Source organism: Hippopotamus amphibius, chromosome 3 (assembly GCF_030028045.1).
Source record: "Hippopotamus amphibius kiboko isolate mHipAmp2 chromosome 3, mHipAmp2.hap2, whole genome shotgun sequence".
In the NCBI taxonomy this organism is placed as follows: domain Eukaryota; kingdom Metazoa; phylum Chordata; class Mammalia; order Artiodactyla; family Hippopotamidae; genus Hippopotamus; species Hippopotamus amphibius.
In genome coordinates, this window is record NC_080188.1 from 178,835,750 (window position 1) to 178,858,573 (window position 22,824).

A 22,824-nucleotide genomic window follows, 5' to 3' on the forward strand; every position below is an offset into this window, starting at 1 on the left:
AAGCATTTGCTTTATTTTATCAGGTATTGTTAGAGGATTAAATATCCTAACGGTGACAAGTCATGATCTAGATTTCAGTAGTATCATTACATCATAGAACTTCAGAGAACGGGAGAGTATGATCTAGCCATGAACAACAATATCAACCTTTATAATTCTGATTTAATTGAAATCTTAAAACTTCTTGAAATGTGCTACAAAGTTAACTATAGTTTAAAATGTCTGATGAGCTAGTTCTTAGAAACAGTTTAATGGGTATAAGTATGATGCAATCCTAGATTCTCAGATTCACTCATTTTTAAATTTAAGTGCCAGCATTCAACTATTAATTTTGGAGCAGTATCAATCAACAGAAGAACCAAGCTCAGCCTGTGGTTGCTGACCTAGGGCATGTCACAAGCCTTACAATCCTAAATCATTCTTTCTCATAGTATTATATACCCTTTGGTCTTTTCTGCGATCTTCCTTGAAAGTCAGTAGCAAGGTACAGGAGGAATAATAGACTCTCTACATTTTTTGAAAGAAATTTTCTTACTTTTATGGTCACGACACATCATTTTCATTTTTCTGTTACGCACCCTTAACGCAAGAATGGTAAAAGCAACAGAACATCAGGTCAAACAACTCTTGCTACATGTAAACTCATACTCAGAAAACCATTCTCAACCAGGCAGTCAAAGTCACAAGAAAGCACATAATGCTGTCCATCTGGCCCGCTGACTTCTTTGAAGTAGAAGGAACACATCCGTTGTGGCGCTTCCCAGTGACTCTGAGGTTGAACAGAGCAGTGAGCCAGGGGAGCGTGCTGCCAGGTCACCATCTTCAGTTCTGGGAGCTTGAGTTTACATGTTTCCAAAATGGTACAAGTCTCATGAGAAAACAATCCAATGTATCAACAGACACTTGGGGAAAACTAATAACCAAATTTTTAGGAACCATTACTACAAAGAACTTCAGCAAGAGGGGAGATAAAAGTTGAGTGATCTTTTAGTAAACATTTTTAGCGTAACAGTCTTTGTGACCAGGTGTTTTTTAAAAATCAAGCTTATAAATACCATTGCTCTGTATTCAACTGGTGTACACTAAAAACAGGATAATAAATGGAAATACATGTTCTTATAGCATTTCCACAGGAAATGTTCATATTTTTCACAACATTCTAAATCATTTAGCAATTACATATGCTACATTAACTAAAACACAGGTATTCTTTATTGCACAATTCAAAGTTGTAAGGAGGCTCTAGTTTACGAGGGGATTTTTATTTTGGGGGGGAATGATATTTTTAACTGTTTGGCTCAAAAATGCACACTGCCAGGGCAGCTTAGTTCTAAAAACAAACCTTTTAAAATCAACTTTTGCCAATGAAATCCTTTACTATAACGAATAATGCACAGTCCACTTTCTCTCAGACTAAATGTCCGAGGTCAGTTATGGGCTTTGTTTTAAAGCCTGTGAACAGTCCTGGCTAGTGCTCTGAGAGGCAGGCGGAGGCTCCTCTCTGGAGCCGGGAGGCGGTAAGTCTCTCGCAGCAGAGGAAGGTGGATAATCCTGGGGGCCGTGGGCTGGGGGTGGTAATCGGGTACCAGGAATAAAGTACTCTCTTGGGCCAAGAGGGCCTAAAGCTCTAAAAGGTGCGTGTCCTGGTAAGAATTCTCGAGGGTTGAGAGGCAGGTCCCGTTTTCCTGGTGGAACACCTGGTGCATATTCTCTTAAGCCTAGTGGTGGACGCAAACCAGGACCTGGAAAAATTAAAATTAAGTCACGTAACTACATACGAACATATCTAAATTTAGGTGATTCCAAGTATGTTAATCTTTAATTTCTCATACCCTTGGAAGTCAGGTGGTGGCATCCCCACTTTATAGATGAGGCAAACTGAGGCTCAGCAAGCTCAGGTTACATGGGTGTAGCCAGCCAGCCATGAAGCAACACAGGCTGAATTTAAACATGGCTCTACCTAGCTTGTGTTTTTTTCTGACTACACAATTCTGCTGTCTTTATCTCACAAGAGCTTGATTTGTACTTAGAACTATATATCATAGTAAGATGACAGATTATGAAATAAGGGCTTCACTGTTAGCAAATTTCGATAGGGACATTCCATTGTTACTGTATCAATTAAAAATTCACACAGTAGTCAGCATGGACCTACACATGCCATCAAAATCAAGGTGTCTGCCCTGCTGGGAAAGGCCTTCCGGCTCCACCTAACTAAATCCAGCAACGTTCTCCCCAGTAGCTATTACATTCTGCCTTCTCTTTAACATATCCTTCCTATCTACTCCCAAGATGGGGAGTGTGGATTTAGCTTTCCTTCTTTAATACTCTGTGACCCACTGCCTGTGCTTCCATTATGGTGACTGTAAGTTTTATGTTGTACATTGTATGTATGTGTCCTATAGGATGCCTTAAGCTCTTGGAGTTAAGAGAGTTAATTCTGCCCATCATAGAGCCTAGTATGTAGCCAGAGATGTTCAAGAGACATAGACAGAAGTAATATTTCTGACTTTCTATGAACAGCCCCTTTTCCCTTGTTTACAAGAGATACCTACTGCCCATCTCCATACAGGGAGATTATGCAGCACCCCACGTGTCCTGAGAAGCTGACGGAAAAGTTCAGATGTACTCAGCCAGCTTTACCCTTTCACTGCATAGCCCTGAGATTACAACTTAATATTTTAGCAAGGATTAGCGTGAAAAGATGAATACACTTTACAAGGCCATTACTACCATTCCATCATCATACCAAAGGGTGGAGGAAGTGGCCGAGGCCCGAAAGGCCTGCAGAGTTGAGGAGGTGGTCCATATCGGATGGGTGGTAGTAGAGGGCCTCCCACGGGGGAGCTCATGAGAGGTGCCACTGGAAAAGGAGGGGGCCCTTTTGCAGCCATATTAACCTGCAACGCAGAAGTAATGAAAGTTCTGAAATACTTGGATATGACAGATAAAGGCACCAACACCAGTAAGAGCTAAAACCCAATGAAGCAGATGTCAGGCACTCCACAGAGGAAACTAGTGCAACAAAACTCTACCCCTCCCATCTTTCCCACTGGCAGCTCAGGCAGGTTGAAAGAAGGTCAGAGGAATGAACACTTTCACTATAATCATATTATGCTTGTATGTGCAAACAGAAGAGGAAGCACGAGGACTGTCAAAGGATATCAACAGAGGCTATCCCCCACTAAACAATCATCCCATACACACAGTGAGGTATTTCTAGGGCAGCGCCTCCCTCCCATCACCACAATAGCTCATTTTCCCATATTAAGAATGGAAAGAATAAAAGGGAATGAAAAATCCATTTTCTATACATGTAATAACAGCTACTATTCAGAGTACCTTCAATTTCCTTTCATGTGCTATAAGATCTCATCTTGTTTTAACAGGGAACAGAGGCACAGAGAGTATTAGATAATTTGCCAGAGTTCACACAGCACGTAAGAGGCTGAGCTAGAATTCACTATCAGTCTGACTCCAAGCCCACACTCTTCTTCCTCTGCCTCCACTCTATCAAAGGAGCTGTACTCCCTTTGAAGTTTGCTACTTCAAAGGGGCCTTGGGTCCTTATCCAGGCTGCCCTGGGATAGAAAGAGATCTCAAGTGATGTGTACTCCTGGAATCCTGCACTGGAACTCTGAAGTTATTTCCCAACAGAGACAATGCCATACATATGAGTTCAGCAGGCACAGCTCTAATATTTACCGTCATTCACCAGTGACACTGTCCTTCCTATTATGAGGTACTGACCAATCCTTCCCTATGGGAAACTGGGTTAGAAATTCTCAATGATTAAAATACGTATCTTGCTTTCAACACAGTAAAGCACTGTGAGGTACGATCAGAGGACTTACCAACCGTTGCAGCTACACAAGCTACAAGAAAATACACTTACGAGAGTAAAATTTAAGGCTACTGCTGGGAACTGGCACAAGAGGTAATCAGAGATTTCCACTATTTAGTAATTCACTTACAGCAAACATCCTGTTACCAATCTGTAATTTCAGATTATTCGCAATAGGGCTTGCCTATATACCCCTAGAAACATTCTTAAATAGCACACTTTCAAACAAATACATGATAATGATGAATCTATGCAATATCTGATGAACTAATTTGCTGGGAGCACTCAACACTGAAGCACACAACACAGAGTTGGAGTGATGACTTTTCACACTGTAAGGTTAATTACAACAGATGCTCTAAAGAGATGAATCACCTAACCAAAACAGGAAAAAGGAGTACAAACCAACCAACCAGACTTCAGCAACCCAGCAACATTTCCAAGTCAACAGTAAGGTCAGTATTGCCATGCAACTGAAAGCAAAGCAGGTTAGTGTCGTCCTCCTTGGACGCTTTCCAGAAATACACCAAGTGAAAAGCCCAGTTCAGCTCACAACCTCTAAATACTTACTGCTACTGGATGCTCAGCCAAAGACGTAATGCTGGGAACGGAAGGGCCTTCAGGCTCTTGGGGGACAGTTTGCTTTTTCAAAAAATAAATGAGATGGTACAGATAGAACACACAAAAGGGAGATGGATGAGGCAAAGAGAGGGTGTCGTAGAAAAAGTTCAATGTTTCCTGAAACACCTAGCTACAATTCAAAACAGCCGCAGAATTTACCTTGCCCTCATCCATCACCTTAGAGGGGGAAGAGCTTCTTGAGCTGCTATTCATCATGGGAGCTGCAGCAGATTCTGGATCTGTGGGAAGCCAGAGAACTGGTTTAGACTTATTCTGACTTGTATACTCTCTGAAGAAGAATACAAAGTCCTCTTCCCACATCCTCCGCAATCTGAGACTCTTTGAACACACTTAGGTTCCTTACCAGAAGCAGAGGGTTTCCCAGATGCCTCAGATGACCATCGAGGACGAGGCAGAGACCCGTCCACTGACCCTTGAAAGAGAAATAACAGAGCCCTTGCGTGAATTTTTCAGAATAAATTGATTGTGGACAGGTCAGAGTTCGATTCTACCTAGAAAGCAAAATTTAAAACGGGTGTCCCGATACATATGAGGAGAAATCGCTAACAATTTATGCATAAACTTAAAGAATTAAAATAAGAACTATCTTGGGTTGAAAGACCTGCACATTAATAGCACCAGTCAGGTACTTCAAGCTACAGGCAATTGTATAGGCTATTTCTTCAGTTTGTATGTAATCTGACTTCCACATCTTAGCAAGTACTATAGACATATTTATGATGAGAAACAGACTTACAGCACTTCATATTAAATAATGAGGAAAAGATGTACACTGCATACATTATAAAGTTTTAAGGCTACTTTTATAATATTCAAGAGAGGAACTCAACAGAAATTTAAAGATAAAGGCTTATACTTCACAGCAAAAATCTGAAAAGAAACAACAATAAGAATGAATGATATTTATATCTTTACTATACATAAATGTTTATATATTTGTTTTACATATATATTTATACAGAACAAATAGTATTGTTATAATAATAAATGCTTGTTGTTCTAAAGCAGATCTAAAGTAGACTATCCACCAAGACAAATTAAGAAATTTCCTTCTCTATGTTGGACAGACCCAAATTCTCAACTGTTGCTTGCATTAGAGTTCTCAAAGAAGGAAAAAACTCCTGAAACAGTTTACTGCAAGGTAACATGTCAATGCTCACCAAATTCACTTCGAGGCATCTCTCTTCGATTAAGCGTAGCAGACAGAGGTCTTGCAGGTGGGTCTGCCGTCAGTGGCGGAGAGCATTCACCACCACTCACAGGAGATGGGCCAAAAGAGCCATTCTGGCTCAGAGGACCTGAAGAGAACGGGGAATAGGTACCACTTTAAGTCAACTTTTTTTTCTTTACTAAGTTCTTGGGATTATCTCTAAGGCATCATAACTATTACACATATAATACAAAAATAAAAAGTAATTTAAACACATTTTTCACCAAAATTTAGATTGCTGCCCTACCTCTCCGTGGAGGGTTTTGTGTGTTGGGTCTTCCTGGCATTGGTTTTACAATCACAGGTTCTTCTTGCAGCATTGCCATCTTTTGGGTTAGTTCCAATAATCTTGAATATAGAGAAAAAATGGTCTTAAATATGAAACAGAAAATTAATTCCTTACTGGATACCACACAGCACAGCCTTTAAAAACTCTAAAACACACTGAAAATATAAAATCACATACTTGTGTCTCAAGTTGGCAGCTTCTCTTTTCTCCTCAGCTATAGCTCTTTCTGCAGCACGTGCTTTGAGCTATTGGAGAAAAAAACATCCAAAATAAGCAGTGGCAGGCTATGCACAAAGTAAAGAAAAAAAAAAAATCTTACCCAGTTATCATGAGCTTTCTTCTCATGAGTAGCAATCTGAAAAAGACAACATATCAAACAACACATCAAAAACTACGTTCAGGGATTCATTTTAAGAGCCATTATAATAATCTGTATCAGACAGCAAAGAATTCCACCACTGCAGAGTAGTATGATTATTACCTGATTTTTAAATGAGCGCTCTGTTTTCTGTAATTCTTCCTCCATTTCTTCAATTCTCCGCCTAAGAATTAAACTTGCTTTTATCATTTAAAGCACAATTGAATAAAATTTTAAGCAGTCTCACCATGTTCTCTTTACTGTAACAACTTCATCCATACATATAAAAACATATTTTACATGGTTATAATAAGAGTGCATTGTGATCAAAACTAACACTACATAATTTCCTTCATTATTATTTAATAGCTGGAGATTCTGAATTGATACATTATAATTTCCTTAACTGTTCTTCAATATGTTCTCAAACCATCCTGCTATAAATATCTTTCTCCACAAAGCTTTTTTTCTCCCTTTAATTATATCTGCAGAAAATTTCCCAGAGGTATGACTACTGGGTCTATCAAATGGCATGATCATTTTAATGGTGTTTAAATACACCATACAGCAAACTGCCTCCAAAAAGAATTTCTCCAACCACTCAGAACTGCTGGCATGAACCAAGTTCCCTTACAATCTTGCCAGTACTGGGTGTAAGGAAATTTTTGTTAATTTAACATTTTTTCTTTTGTTAACTTAAAATTTATTTTTTTCTCATGTAATTAAATGTTTTGACCACTTATTTCTGTTTCTGTGCCATTTTGTTCTACACAGTGTAAAACAGTTTGTTTTTTTTAAAAAAAACCAACAGCAGTTTCATCAGCCACTGATACCCTCCTCAGAAGCTGAACTCACTTGTAAGTTTTCACTTCCTCTGCTGCCAAAACCGCCTTTTCATCTGCAGCTGACAGCCGCTGCTCTCTTTCTTGCCGCTCATACTCTTCTTGACTCAATTTCCTAAGATAAAATCAGTTGTCAAATGAAAATGTTTCTTTCTTCCCAGTGGTCTGTCTGAATGTCTCTATGTTACCTCCCATCCTCTCTAAAACACACAGACATACAAACAAGTCATAGGAAGGAATTCAAACCTGCCACTTAGGGATAAAAATCAAACTCTGGCCTGTTTGGCAAATCACCTGCATTTTTTAACTTCTCCTCATAATTCTCTATTCACTAGTAAGTGAAACAAATGGAAAAACATTCTGTGCCCCATGGGCAAGTTTCTTGTTTGAGACAATGAAAGCTCATTTTACTTCAATGTGGAAAGCCAAGGCTGATCAACCTAACACAAATAAGCTTATAGGACACAGCAAGGGATAATTACTGCTCTTATTTTACCATGGAAAGACCTGTAATTACTTCCCTTATTTCAATCTTGGAAGGACAATTTCTCAATCTAAGGCTGGTACCATGATAATTAGCCTCCTACCAAAAGCCTTTTAGAATGTCTTCTAGTTGTGCAATTAACCACAGAATACTTCCACACTTGATGAGGAACGCCTACTGCCTATTTCAATGGAATTGTGGTTAAAGGAAAGAGAAAAATCTTAGAATTGGCAATGTCTATTGGATAGAAAAAGAATCTAAATTGTCCCATAATCAGAGTATCATCTACGGGAAACTGGTTTTAACCTGCTAACCTTGGAGCTCAGGATATCAATCGACTGTAACAGAGACTGCAATGTAGCAACATGTAATAATGGTTTTTAAAATGCTATTTTTTTGTTACCCTTGTACTTCTTTGACCATAGTTCTAATTCAAAAGAAACTTGAAACTTAATTTCTATGAATCAGAAGCATAATCAGAAGAGCTATAGTAAAAACAGTAATCAAAGAGAAAAACGGTTTTTATATTCTTTTGTAATTGTCCATTCAATACTTCAGCATATGTCTTATGAATGGCTATAATATACTGGTTACCTAGTAAGACACTAAAGAGAAAAGTATGGGCAAAGTACTATCCCTACGCTAATAAAGTTTGCAGTTTAATGTGTAAACAATCACCTAACAACAGAACAATCCCTGACTCTGGCTTAGGAAGGGATGTGAGAAAACTGGGTCCTGAAGAAAGATCAGAGAGAATTTTGCTTCTAGGAATGGATGAGTTAGTCTGAGAACAGTGAAAACAAACAGAACATTGGACAAAAATATAAAGAACATGTTTGAAGGCATCAGAGAGCTAATATATTAGCTAGTAAGCTAAAACCTGAGGCCAAGATCCAGTAAAAAAAAAAAAAGGGAACCTCAGAATTACAAGTAAGCCTGGCATCTGAAGCCACTTTCCCCCTAGGTTTACCTATGCATTGAAGACAATGTAGAGATATTACAGCCTGTTAAACAGTTTTCAACAGATTCCTGGGTACATAGAAAACAAAGTGGAGCTCAGGGCTGCCAATGAGGGGGTTACCTAATAAAAGCCCTGGGCTTTCGGTTGAGATTAGAAAGAGCTGTGGCTTACCACACGGGCAATGCAATGTCCTGTGAAGGAACTGAGCCATTTCTGAATGATCTTTGTTACTGACTGGATTAGAGTACTGGCCACCTGCCAGAAATAAACTCAAATCTTTTCTCTAGGAAAAAAACACCATCCTAGGCCTCCAATTCCCTCTACAATGTCTGCCACTCAATCAAAACTGCCCAGGCACCCTCCCACCCCCCACACAAGACACTGTGATTAAAACCTAAAAGCCAAGAGAAATGACCCATCAAGGATCCACACAACGGAATTATCACACAGACTCTGAAATAACCATGCCTTATATATTCATGGAAGTAAAAGTCAAGATCACGAATTTCAGCAAAGGATTAGAAACTATAAAACTGAAACAGAGTAACTGAAACTAAGAACTCAATGCATGATTTTAGTAGCCGATTTGATAACTGAAGTAAGATGTCAGCACACTGAAGACAGGTCAGGAGAAAACATCCAGAATGAAGCAAATATAGGTAAGAATGTAGCAGACATAGGGGAAATAAAAATAAATAAAAAGGTTTAAGTAGAATCTCAGAAGAAGAGACAATGAGGCAGAATCAATATATGGAGAAGATTCAAAAATTCAGGGGGTGCTAATGACCTCTAACAGCATAAATGCAAACAGATATGGGGGGCAGGGGTGGGGGGAGAAGAGAAACAAAACCCCAAAACACCCACACCTAGGCACCTCCCGATAAAACTGCTGAAACACCAAAAAGAACTTTTAAAGGCAGCAAAGGCAGGGGTGCAACATTTGAACAGGGAAATTAAGAGTGATACTGGGTTCCTTAAAGAAACTTTAAAACCAGAAAGTAATTGGTTATCTTTACAGTGCTGGAATTAAATAACTGAAAATCCCAGAGCCAGTAGAAGATCCTTAAAAAATGAAGTCAAAATAAAGACGTTTTCACACAAAGATAAATCGATCAAATCTGTCACTAAAGGATATTCAAGTAAAATGAAAGTGATCCCAAATGGAAGGCCAAAGGTATAGGACAGAATGAAGAACTACAGGCAGACCTCAGAGATACTGCAGGTTCAGTTCCAGACCACCACAATAAAGCAAAGAAAGAAAGTAGGTTTTGGAATTTTTTGGTTTCCCAGTGCATATAAAAGTTACATTCACACTATACTGCAGTCTATTATAAAGTGTGTAAGAGCATTATGTCTGAAAAACAATGTACAAGCTACCCAATACTTTACTGCTAAGATATGCTAACCTTCATCTGAGCCTTCGTAATCTTTTTGCAATAGTAACATTAAAGATCACTGATTACAGATCGCTATAACAAATATAATAATAATGAAAAAGCCTGAAATACTGTGAAAATTAGCAAAATGTGACATGGAGACATGAAGTGGGCAAATGCTGTTGGGAAAATGGTGCAGACAGACCTGCTTGACGCAGGGTTGCTAAAACCTTCAATTTGTAGGAAATGCAGTATCTGCAAAGCACAACAATGCAAAGTGCAATACAACGAGGTCTGCCTGTATAAGTATGTGTGAAATCAAGTGAATACTGGACGGAAAGCACTTTAATAGACAATAAAAACATCTCGTGGAGTTTAAGTATACAAAGAATTAAAATGCAGAAGCATCTAAGTTAGGAGGGAGTTAAAGCCCAGAAAGCAGTAAACCTATTAACTGAATAATTCCCGGATACATGCTGTGCTCTTTAGAGTAAGTATATGAAGACAAGTAAAGCAACCAATAACTACGAAGCTTACACAGGGGGAAAAACAGAATTAAAAAAAATATTCAAACAATCCAAATGACAAAGGGGGAGGAGAAAAAGGAACAAGGCCATCAAATAGAAAGCAAATATCAATATGTAGATTTAAACCTAAATATACATTTAGGAATTACATTATAAGGAAAAAATGAGTACCCACCTATTTATTTATTTATTTATTTATTTATTTATTTATTTATTTATGCCACAACTCTCTCTAGAAAAGATTTTAAGGAACATAACCATTTGAGTAGGCAAGAGATTGCCAGGTGGAAATAATGTAAAAGGACATTTTTACTGCAGAAAAAGCAGCATGCATAACGACAAAGACGCTTAGAGTGGCATGAAGGAACCGTGGTCAGGCCAGGCTGCATCAGAAGGAGGTGCAGGAAATGCACCTGGAGAGGCAGCTCAGGACAGCTGAAGGGCCGTGCCCTGCGTGCCTGCGAAAGAGTTGGAAATTGATCCTGAAGGGAATGGAGCCTCCTTGACAGGTTTTAAACCTCATGATGACATCAAAGGACTTGTATTGTAGAAAGTTCATTCTAGCAGCTGTGGACTTTGGAAGAAGAGGTATAAGAAAGAGCAACCAGAGATAGGTGATTAGTTAAGGGCTGGCAGGAAGGATGATTTGGGCCTGAGCACGCACAGGGGCTACGGGGATGAAGTGATGTCTGTGCCCTGACACGGTGACTGAGTAGATGCTGGAGGAGCTGAATAAAACAGTGCCACGCTAGCTACATCCTAAAGAAAAACAACTGCCGTTCAGGTAATTCAGATGACTACTGGTGGCAGAGAGGGCTTTTTAAAAAATAATAATAAATAATGAAATGAGAAATACTTCTCTGAAGCAAGCCAGGTATTTAGAGCTGGCCTGAATAAAACCTGGAAAATCTAAACTTATTTCTTGGTGAGCAAAGAATTAGAGAAAAAGTTAGTGGTATGGTTTCAATATTTAATGGCATCTGGCAATAGCAATCTAAGCATTTGAAAAAGATTAAATCTGCTTAGCAAAGTAAGCCTTCTCACAGACTGCTATAAATGCCAAAGAGTGAAGCACAGGCGCATACACGAATAGCAACTGCCAATAAACTATCTTAGAGAAGTCAGGTATTTTTGTGGAGAAACCTTAAAATGAACTACAAAAGTATATCTTTCAAAAAATACCTAACTCCAAATTTGAGATGTATATTTCAAAAGATTAATACTTAAATGTACACACCAAACAGGCATGTCTATATTCGAAACTCCAAACAACCTTGCCACAATTACATATTATATACATATAGTCTGAATATTTGACTATACTAAGTCCAAAGCTTATAATACTGTCAATAACTAAATACTCCTTTTGAAGTATTTATTCTACTAAAAATCATGTCATACAAATCACTCAGGACTTTTAAAGGCTATATTAAGAACTAGTTAAACAAATGCAAGACAAATCAGAATGACGTAACTGACAACAACAAAAGAAAAGTGGAATAAGTGGTGGAGCCTCAGAAAGGGGTAGGGATTGTCAAAAGAAGCACTTTCAGAGCAGCAGCTATTAGTACCAACAACTACTACCCTTCAAGTAAATTACAGGCAAAAACTGCTGACAGTTGAAATGGAAAAAAAAAAAGCAAGTTATGGGAAATAAGGGAGAAAGAAAGAAAGACAAATATACACTAATTATAGATAGAAAAAACTGTAAATGACCTTTAAAAAAAGAGATTATCTATAGTAGTGCACACATTTCATCAGATGACAATACTGCTCACAATGAAGCAGGAAATCTTACTTCTGCAGAGCCATCTCCTTCTGCTGGTAGAGCTCATTCAGAATCTCCACTTTCTGCCTCAGTGTCTTACATTCATCTTCCAGTACAGCTCTGGCAGACTGCAGTGAACTGCGATCCTCTTCTAATTTCTTTATTTGGTCTGTAAAGGATAAAATATTTGAGCTTTCTGTGCGTGCACAAGAAGTGGAGAACTTGTTGACGGGGGCAGTGTTGGGGGGACAGTATTAAGGGGGGTGAGAAACATGGAAACAGGAAGCCATTCTTTATTTTTCCAATGGCAATTTCTTTTCAATAAGCAACCTACCTTCCAGGTTACATTTAGTGGACATGGAGGCTCTAAGTTTAAATTGCAAAAGTTTCAGATCCTCTTCAACTACTGATATTGCAGTTTGTGTCTAAAAACAGCAGGAGAGGGAAATATTCTTAAAAGTGAGGCATAGTAAGAATTCACAGGCACTCACAGTACTTTATAAAAAGGATTATACCCGAGAAACGTCCATCAGCTGCTTAATCTGACTTTTCACTTTCTCACTCCGGTCACCTACAACACAAAAGGATTTCATTGCTCTTTCCTTCCTTGCTGTTTAACTATATTTTCTTGATTTCCTCCCAAACAATTATCATGTTCAAACTTTCAAAGAAAAAGCAAATCAACCAAAAGAAGTGATTAGGCTATTTGACTTTTAAGAGATTTTGCAAACTTAGGTTGAAAAAAAACCAATTCCCAGTTTGTACAATAAAAATATTATCCATGCTGTTCTTGAGCAAGAAGTGATATGTGAAATAAAGTTCCTTCTTCTCTCTCAGATCTACCTGCCCTCAGTCAAATATCTTATTTAGAAAGATTCATTTCTCTGTCCCCACCCCTGCCCCGCCGAATCTGCTACCAGGCGTAGTTTAAAACACCCACAATGTGAGCAATATCCAACCTGGGATCCAGCGTCTAGAAACACTTCTCTCATCAGTAAACACTGTTAGCCTCCATTCTCACTGCTTAGTTACAACCATCTCAGTACTTTTTAAATTGGTTGTGGCCCTAAACCACAGAGCTATAGAGATGCAAAGCGTGAAACTGAGGAACAGGTTTCTTCTACTGAAGAGTGTTCAGAATGCGGAGCTGTGAGACAAGACTGGTGCTGCTCTGGCTCCAGCGCACGCATCCAGCTCTCAATGGAATGGAAAAGCCACGTCAGTGTTCACTGCATGCCTACTGCTGTACCACAACCCAGCGACCCACCTCTGCCCCGTGCACACAGACCTGCACAGTGGTCCCTTGGTATCCACAAAAGACTGGCTCCAGGACCCCCTCCCCAACAGGAAAGCAAAATCCTTATATAAAATGGCTAGCATCTGCATAGAACCTACACACATCCTCCCATATACTTCATCTCTAGGTTACTTATAATACCATATACAATGTAAATGCTATGTAAACAGCTTCTGGCATGCAGCAAACTGAAGTTTTGCTTTTTGGAACTTTCTGGAATTTTTTTCTCCAAATATTTTCAATCTGCAGTTGGTTGAATCCACGGATGTAAACCCACAGATTCGGAGGGCCAACTGTACAAATTCAGTGACAGGCACCTACAGCTCTTACCCTTAAGAGGAAATTCTGTCCGCTGAAAAATGGATCAGTGTACTTAAGAGACAAGAAGGCAAAAAGAAACCAATCTTACCTCCCACTTCTCCATTTGCTAATTCATCAGATTCATTTCCTCCTTTATTTTGACCCTCAGATTCAGATTCACAATCTAACTGATTCAACTGTGTAATGCAATTAGTCAAAGCCTAGAAAAGAAGCAAAACGATATTTATTAGAAACAGCCTCTCAATTTCAACCACCCAGTCATGAGAATTAAGCATGTATTCAAGAGAATGAACTCACATTAATATTATCATCTTTGTGAGTAAGAGCTACTTCCAAATCTTTCTGAGACTTCTCAAATGATCTGATTTGTTCACTGAGCTCAGCATGTGATTTACTCCAGTCTTTGATTTCTTGCTGCAACTGAAAAGTTAAAAACACATGAATTTCCAAACGTTATGGCTTTTGCACTGGAGACAGCAGGACCATGTGAATGAGACAGGGAAGCAGGGAGCCATGTTTCTCTCTGGCCTGTCTCTATGGGCCTTGGCTAAGGGAGAGGAGAGAGTGGCTCCAACCCTCAGAACTTCAGTGAGAACATAAGAGCTGTCAAGAACTCCGATCTAGTGTACTTGTACTAGTCCTTCAGAAAACTGCAGCCAGTTCAAATAATTCACTTCCAGTAGGAACAGAAGGGCACATCTCACTGCTTACCAAGTCCAGACTCCAGACCATGTAATCTTGTCTTGGTCAGAGAAGCACTAACTGCTCAAAGGAAGGTAATAAATACCTAATTCTTTGGTCTAAGAAGCAAATCCATCACCCCTTGAGGCTCTTCAAGTTAATAACTGGTTGGTGCTGGATGAGACAAAGACTAAGCATTCTGATAGCTACAAGGAATTGTATAAAAGAACAAAAAATCCAGAACAGATGGAGAAGGTACACATGCACTCAATTTGGGGAGTGCAGTTTAAACTTTGCATATCTAAAACAGAATCCTGCATACATACTTCATTTCCTTAAAAACCATATCCAAGAAAAGATATTTAACAGCCAATGATATTTGGTTTTCTAGTTTAGACAATCTATGATAAGTTTCCTTTACCTGCTCTTTCTTCTTCTTAAGTCTAACATTTTCTTCTTGAACCCGATGGCATTCAGACTTCACTTTCTCTTCACTAAGTTTAGCTTCATTAAGGGCAATTTGAACCTAATGCAAAACACTCCTATTAGAGCAGTAATTCCAAAGAAAAACACACAAAAAGTTATACTTTCCCAATTAGATATAAGGTTTTTGTGCTTTGCATTTTCTAGCACACAAGTGTTTGCTTCTCAAAATACAAAGACATCCTATTACTATTTTGCAGGAACTGTACAGAGCTTTACCTCTGAAAATTCTGAGGCATTCACTGAAATAACATCCTTTAACTTCTCTATAGATTTTTTGTTTTCTGATATCTGCCATGAGGAGAAAGAAAACAAAAAAGTGTTAGAATTTCAGTAGAAACACTGGGATATACAATAAAAAGAAGAAGCATTAACAGAATACATCCCAGAGCCATCCCCTACATATCAGGTAAAAGCAGATGATCCAGTTTTGGCCTAGGAGAAGAATCAAGAATGTAAAGACATGAGGAAAGAAAATACTTCACACCATTCACAACTTTCCTAGTTATGAGATAATGTGGTACATGATGAGACAAAAAGGTCAAAGCAAAGAAACTGAAAAAAATTTCAAGTAAACCAGTTGAAATCAATGATTTTTTTTTTCCTAGTGGTGGAGAAAAAAATCCCAAGGTCACTTAAAAATTCTCTTGCTAGACTAAAAATGGCTGGACTTGAGAGAGAAGAACCAAATCTCAGACACAGAATTCCAAACATTTATGAAGACATACTGCCTTGTCAAGGAGATGGAATGTAACTCTTCACTCTTTAATTGTAGGCTGTGCACAGCAACTATCTTCCAAAGAGGACAGTACGCGAAGGATGGAAAAAGGGTAACTTTACAGCAGAAAAACAGGGCAAACACTGCCTTAGCCAGGTGATCAAGCTTAAGTGGGTGTGCAATATATGGGAACCCTCTCTACTATATTTGCAACTGTTATGTAATTTGAAAACTGTTCTAGCATGTAAAGTTTATTTTTATAAAAGAACCATGTAAAAATATATCAAAACAAAGTACTACAACCACTCAAAGGGGGAACTACTTCTTAGTTGCTCTACATGTTTCGTAGGGCAGAGCCAAGAAATATGAAAATACCCACGGCTGAGGACAAAAATACTTCCAAGGCCCATAAAAATAATAACTTGAGGTAGTAGCATTTAAAATTTCATGAAAATGTATAGGAGTAGGTTCAACTTTCCTAACTCCCAATATCACTCTAGTTACAGCACAGGAAAATGCAGAGTTCACCTCACTCAATCTATGAAATAGTTCGAAAGCCAAATTATAGTAACACTTAACAGCAAAACTCTTACCAAGTCCTGATTCCTGGCATTCTGTTCTCTCTCAGATTCTAACATAGCATGCAAACTTTTAGCTGTGTCACCCAGAATTTCATTAGTTTCTTCAAGATTCTTGATTTTATCCTACCAAAAAAGGTATTAATAATTACTCATTATTTTTCTTTTGTTTTTAGAATGTAATCGCAAAAAGAGAAGGGATTTTTACCTTAAATTTAACTGCTTCATCAGAGAGAATCATGTTTTGTTTCTTGGTTTCCTGAACATGTTTCTTTGATTCCTTGATCTATATAAAATAAAGCATTTTAAATTTAGTAACATGAATTATAGTGCTATCAAAATTTATCTCAAGGACTTCCCTGGTGGTCCAGTGGTTAAGACTCTGCACTTCCACTGCAGGGGGCACAGATCTGATCCCTGGTCGGGAAGGATGCCACTACAAAGTGCAACCAAATGAAAACAAACAAACAAACAAAAAACAAACAAAAAACCCTACTTATCTCCAAACAAGAGATTCCTCAGAGAAGAAAGCAGTACTTTACACATATGGTGATTGCTTCATATTTTGACAGTTTGTAGGACATAATGAAATTAAAAAACATGATTTAAAAACACCATAATAATTGAACTATAAGACAGAAGGAAATAATTCAAGCTGGAACCATGGGGTGGGGGGGAGGAGTGGGAAACTAAAAGAATAATTAATACCTTCTGCTCATAACTTGACAATTTTTGTACAAGTTCTGCATTTTCTTTCATGATATTCTTCAACTTCTCAGAAATCTGCCGTTCAGTGACTAAAAAGGGAGGAAAATCCGTAAAGTCGTCAAAAACTGAACTGCCCAATGTATTAGCACCAAAGGTGTGTTACGTGGCGCTATGAGGGAAATGAACTTAGCATAACTGTTATGCCTCTAAAAAGCAATCTGTAGTTAACAGCACTAAGGGTGTAAAAATATTATTAAAATTTAAGAAATGTAAGAACCCTTATTTCAATGAGATTCCAATTTAAATTTGTTTCAAAGATAGGTAATATAGTGAAATGTGTTAGCTCAATATCTTTCCCCTTCATGAGCACCTTTCTTCTCAGAAACTGTGATCACTTCAAATATATGTCATTTGTAAATAGAAACAGACAGAAAATGCAAGCATACTGACATATCTCTATTCCTCAAATTATCTACTTAAATACATATTTATTGTATTAAGTAAGCCATTAGCACAGGGACACCATTCACAGGTAATAAACTGCACTACTTCAACATTCAAAGTCAATCTGCCCAAGGCGAATCCTCTTCTCCCTAATCCCACAAATTGTTCCACCTAATCTCCTATCTCATCTAGTAGCATCACCATCTACTCTGTCATCTAAGCTAGGAACCTAGGATTAGTAAAATGTTCCGGAGTTAATAAGTCGATCAGAGATCAGAAGTCACCATATCCACTTTTAGCTCACACAAAACATATCAAATACCAATACTGCAGGAACAGTACAAATAACAAAACAAGCCTGAATATTTACCTTGATATACTCTACTCTTTACCTAAAAGAGAGAGAAGTAAAGTTAAACCTGATGTCAAGACATCTTATTAACAGAAATATTGCAGTTCTTAACACAATAGTCAAATCATAACCAAATGAAAATTTAATAATGGTTTGGTTCAACATAAAGGATCCACAGGATTAAAAAATACGGCTAAAAAACATTTCAAATTTAATTGGTAGTCATACCTCATTAATAGTTTTGGATAGGTAAAAACACTAAGGTAAATACCTTATTTTTCCAACTAAAGATACATTCATGTATCTTTTAGATGAGCAACAATCTTATTAAATGAGCACTTAAGTTCCACAGTGGAAAGGGATTATTATATATTTGAAAGTTACTAAGACAGATTTTAAAAGTTCTCATCACACAATGGGGAGAAAAGATCTTGTAACTATGTATTGGTGATGGATGTTAATAGACTCATTGGCAATCATTTTGCAATACATACAAATACTAGATCATTATTTTGTACACCTGAAACTAATATGTTACTTGTTAATTACATCACAATTTAAAGAAGTGAAAAGGAAATAATATTTTCATATTAAATACACTAATGCTTCATTTATCCAAACCACTTATTGGACAACCCCAAATAGCCAGAATGAGATCTAGAAACAATGATAATTGAAAAAGACTGGGGAAACAAAATTAAAGGCATAATTGTTGTACTAAGATATGCCTCTTTCAACAGAAAACATCTTAGAAATCCTAATCAAAGTTGGCTATTGGGTAAATTTAGAAATCTAATAAACTAGATCATCTGATTTTCCCAACCCCCTAAAAAGAGCAGTCATAAATCTAAAAGGGAAAATAAGACTGCTAAAGGAAAATACACAAGCAACAAGAGAAATAACAGCTAACATCTAAATCATCTCCTAAAGACAGCACAGAATTACAGGAGAATAAAATCCAAGCAGTACTCAATTTTTTAAAAACTGTCTTTGTAATCCAGAACTTAATTTCCCTTGTCAAATGTCATAAATGGTGATGAGATGCTCAGATCACTCTACAAATCATCCATGATAACTCAATACTATTACAGTACCTAACACCATTTTTAATGATGCTGTCACAGGAAACTGCATTCAGAGTTCCAACACAGAAATAAAAGACAGTTTCTCTAATGTCACAGCCTTGCTAGTGAGCGAGTAAGCTTCCTTTATCTTCCTGTCACCCAAATCAACAGGTGAGGGAAAGCAGGAAGAAGCAAGAGGCAGGCAATGAGAGGAAGGACCAAGGTCTCAAATGCTGAGGCTGCAGGGCAGCAGTTAGGACATGAAGCCTACACAACCTTGTGAAAATCTAAACCACGTCAGGGTTTTTGAGATGGGAGAATCAAGAGTGGGAAATCGAAAATGTTTTCACCTTTCCCCCTCTGTTCACCCTTTCTATTATTTTTCCTTGTATCTGAGGAAAGCCCCATGAGGTTTAAGGAATCTTCACAAGAATCCAGGCAAAAGACCCTTCTTTTTATGTGATTATACAATCACTTGTGCAAGAAGAGAAAGCTTATTAACAATGATGTGTCTGATAAAATTAAGAAATCAGAATACTCAATTTCAGAATGATACTCATCCAACACTTTTGGTGACTTAACTGTTAAGCTTCAACTGAAAATGAAAGCTTTTCATCTGCAAAGCTTATTTACACAGAATAACCTTTTCCCTCAATTATGTTAGATGACCACGAAAAAGAATAAGTATGTATCTGTACGAGAATACATACATATATAAGCATGAAAGACAAATTATGCACAGAAAAAGACTCTAAGGAATAAAAATTTTAATAGTGTGTCTTTGGACACTACATAATCTGTATTTTCAAATAAAAAGATATTTTCTGAACACAACCGCACAAGATCAAATTAGAAAATCTGTGAAACAGATATATATAAGGAAAAAGATTGAATAATTACCTCTTCTCCTAATACATATTTTTACCATTTGAAACATTTTTTCTGTGTGTATATATGCATTAATGTAACATACAGTTTGGAACTTCCTAGGTGGCACAGTGGTTAAGAATCAGCCTGCCAATATAGGGGATATGGGTTCGAGCCCTGCTCCTGGAAGATCCCACATGCTGCGGAGCAACTAAGCCTGTGCACCACAACTATTGAGCCTGCGCTCTAGAGTCCATGAGCCACAACTATTGAGCCCATGTGCCACAACTACTAAAGAGAAGCCACCGTAAGGAGGAGCCCACGCATCGCAATGAAGAGTAGCACCCCCCGCCCCTATGCTGCAACAAGAGAGAGCCTGTGTGCAGCAACGAAGACCCAACATAGCCAATAAACAAATAAAATTAATTAATTAATTTAAAAAATACACATATAACATACGGTTTATCTACACTTTTTAAAGTCTTAGTTTCTGCTTTCTTCCACGTAACATTAAATTGTGAGCATTTTCAGTTCCTCAATGGCTTTGAAATACATAAATTTTAAGAGCTGCCTAATATCTCATTATATAGATGTTCAATAATTTAATAACCACCCCCCCCACGATGGAGCATTTAGGTTCTGTCAAGTTTTCAACCTGATAAATATGGTTCCATTTTTAACACCCTATACAAGATCTTTAATGTATGATTGGTTACTTCTTTAGGACCGATTACTAGATATGGTATTATACTATATAAAAGGCTTCTGATTTATAAACTGAAGTTTTCCCACTCAGATTATACACGTCTTATTCACCTAAGTCTTTACCAACAAGGATTACACTGTTAGCTTGGATTATAAATACAAATTTGTGCTAAAGTTAAGAAACAAAAGGGCAAGTGATTATAAAATAGTCCTGTATTTATGAGTCTAAAGGTATAAGTTAATCTAATTTACTCACAGCAAGGACAGTTCTCCAGAAGACAATGGCAAATGAAACAATTCCTAAGAAGGCAGTGATAAGTACAGGCTTCCATGGCAGTCCATAAAAATCAGGCCCAGGCTGAACATCATCAGGCAATGTAGCAACTAGCTGAAACAGAGATATTAGAAATTGTGGGAAACCTGAAAGAAATTTACAATAAAGCAGTCACAAAGAATAAGCCGCAGAAATCTAATTCAATCTGCATTAGATATTTATCCAAAGTTCCTCAATAGTTTCCAACGCTTCAAAAAAAGAGACTATTGGCAGCTATTTCTTGTTTAGCTTGAAGTATTTTTAAACATTATAAATCTAAATGTCTTTAAGTTGAGCCCATATTTCCATTTTGCAACAGGCCCTACACATCAATGTTGTCCAACACATGGCTAGAATCCCTCTGGATCATACTTTACTCTTAGTTGATTTTTATGACTTAAAAGCCAAACAAAACAAAAAGCTGAAACACAGTATAGAAACTTTTATGGCTGCAAATAAAATCAAAGTGATAATAAACAACACACATAATCAGCATTTCCTCTAAGATCTGAAATCTTCATTGTTGTCTACTTACATAGAAACACTGAGAAACTTCAAACAGTTCCTGATAACTAACCGGTCTAGACAGACTGCTCCGAATTTAACTGTTTTCTATAAACTCAATGTTTTAAATAAACCTTTAAACTCATTTTAAATGTTTCCTCTAAGACAGTGCATTCAACTCCTGTCTGCTTCTACACTTTTCCCGGCCCTACAGGTCAACTATCATACTGGCCCCATCCCCCAACGGTGCCGAGGATCAAGTGAAACGGACACGTAGGTACGTGATGCTCGCTTGTTTTGATCGTGACTGTGTACCAGAAAGTATCGCAGGGCCTGACACAAGTACTCAATTAAAAAATGAACACGCCACAGAACCTTCTCAAATATGCTCCCACTATCTCCCTAAACAGCAACGAAACGTCCTGCCCGTCTCGGGCCTGACACACTCTATTTCTCCTCTGCCCCGTCAGTGTACCCACTCCGCTCAGGACTCATCCACCCGCCTGCCAGAGCTGGGGGGTGGGGGACCGTCACCTCCAGGAGCCTGGCTATGAGGGCCCCGTAGAGCACCGACAGGGGTCCCAGAAGCTCCGGGTCCCCCGGGGAAGAGGTGACAGAAGGCACAGTGGCAGGTACTGAGTCCATCGTGAGGGGACAGCGGAGCGGAGGCGACGCTTCCCCGCGCGGCGGCACCGGACGCCCTCTCTGTCACCGCTTGCTTCCTCCTTCGGAAAGGACCAGGCTCAGGGGGCGGAGACTGGGAGTGAACTTCGCCTTCCCTGGCCGCGGCCACTTCCGCCCTACGCCTCCTGTAGAACACGTCATCAGACACAGCCCCGGGTCTACGGAGGCTGGGCCCACGGTGGGCGGGACTCGCAGCGGAAGGAACCAACGGTCGCGCGGGACGGGGGAGGAGAGCGAAGAGACCTGCGCGGAAGAAACCAAGGAACGGGAGGCGGAGATGAAGGGACTCCCCTGTGGCAGGAAGTGGGAGAGAAAGCGCTATTCCCTGGGCCCGGGAGCTTCGAGAAGGAGAATGGGCGGACGCTGGGGGAAAGGAGAGAGGCCGGCCACTTACGCTTGTCCAGAGCTGGACCCTTTTGTCACCAGGTGCAGAGATGCTAGACACCTGCCCTAAATGCCCGCACAGGAAAGGAGAAGCCGCTCCTGCTCCCTCTGATGGACCACACTCTGCCTCGGCCAGGTTCCGGGTTCCTTCCCGGTCCTCTCCAGTCCCCTGCTTACTTTTTCCTTTCCTCGCCTCCGAATGTCCACAGTGTCCCACATTCTTGGTGATGCCCCTCTAAAGCGTCTAATCCTAGGGGAATCTTGTCATTACCATACCTATGCCAGTGGGGTCAGTTTTGGGTTATAGGACTTGTGGAAAATGACAAGGAATAGTTCGGTAATCGCGTTCTAAAAGTTAAAGAAACTAGGGATAGTTAACATGGGGAAAAAACGATGTTTGCAGATCTTTAAAGGTATGTC

At 38.8% G+C, this 22,824-nt stretch overlaps 1 protein-coding gene across 6 annotated transcripts in view; it reads right to left on the minus strand.

Moving 5' to 3' along the window:
- Positions 1-1,194: 1,194 nt before the first annotated feature.
- Positions 1,195-22,824, minus strand: part of MIA3 (MIA SH3 domain ER export factor 3) — a 52,303-nt gene continuing 30,673 nt past the window's right edge. For 2 of the 6 annotated variants that reach the window (XM_057728064.1, XM_057728066.1), the window contains 23 exons: positions 20,776-20,907; positions 17,902-17,923; positions 17,088-17,176; positions 16,588-16,665; positions 16,395-16,505; positions 15,303-15,374; positions 15,022-15,126; positions 14,217-14,339; positions 14,008-14,119; positions 12,817-12,872; positions 12,636-12,726; positions 12,332-12,470; positions 7,199-7,300; positions 6,467-6,527; positions 6,305-6,340; positions 6,163-6,230; positions 5,944-6,044; positions 5,647-5,784; positions 4,830-4,898; positions 4,625-4,704; positions 4,415-4,486; positions 2,750-2,900; positions 1,195-1,742 (listed from right to left, as the gene is read on the minus strand). In XM_057728064.1, the coding sequence (XP_057584047.1) occupies positions 1,432-1,742; positions 2,750-2,900; positions 4,415-4,486; positions 4,625-4,704; positions 4,830-4,898; positions 5,647-5,784; positions 5,944-6,044; positions 6,163-6,230; positions 6,305-6,340; positions 6,467-6,527; positions 7,199-7,300; positions 12,332-12,470; positions 12,636-12,726; positions 12,817-12,872; positions 14,008-14,119; positions 14,217-14,339; positions 15,022-15,126; positions 15,303-15,374; positions 16,395-16,505; positions 16,588-16,665; positions 17,088-17,176; positions 17,902-17,923; positions 20,776-20,907 (2,319 nt within the window). In that variant the 3' untranslated portion in view covers positions 1,195-1,431. Of the gene's footprint in view, positions 1,743-2,749; positions 2,901-3,705; positions 3,761-4,414; positions 4,487-4,624; positions 4,705-4,829; positions 4,899-5,646; positions 5,785-5,943; positions 6,045-6,162; positions 6,231-6,304; positions 6,341-6,466; positions 6,528-7,198; positions 7,301-12,331; positions 12,471-12,635; positions 12,727-12,816; positions 12,873-14,007; positions 14,120-14,216; positions 14,340-15,021; positions 15,127-15,302; positions 15,375-16,394; positions 16,506-16,587; positions 16,666-17,087; positions 17,177-17,901; positions 17,924-20,775; positions 20,908-21,870; positions 22,080-22,824 lie in introns of those variants that run through there. The other 4 variants (XM_057728068.1, XM_057728069.1, XM_057728067.1 and 1 more) reach the window with 4 other exon arrangements.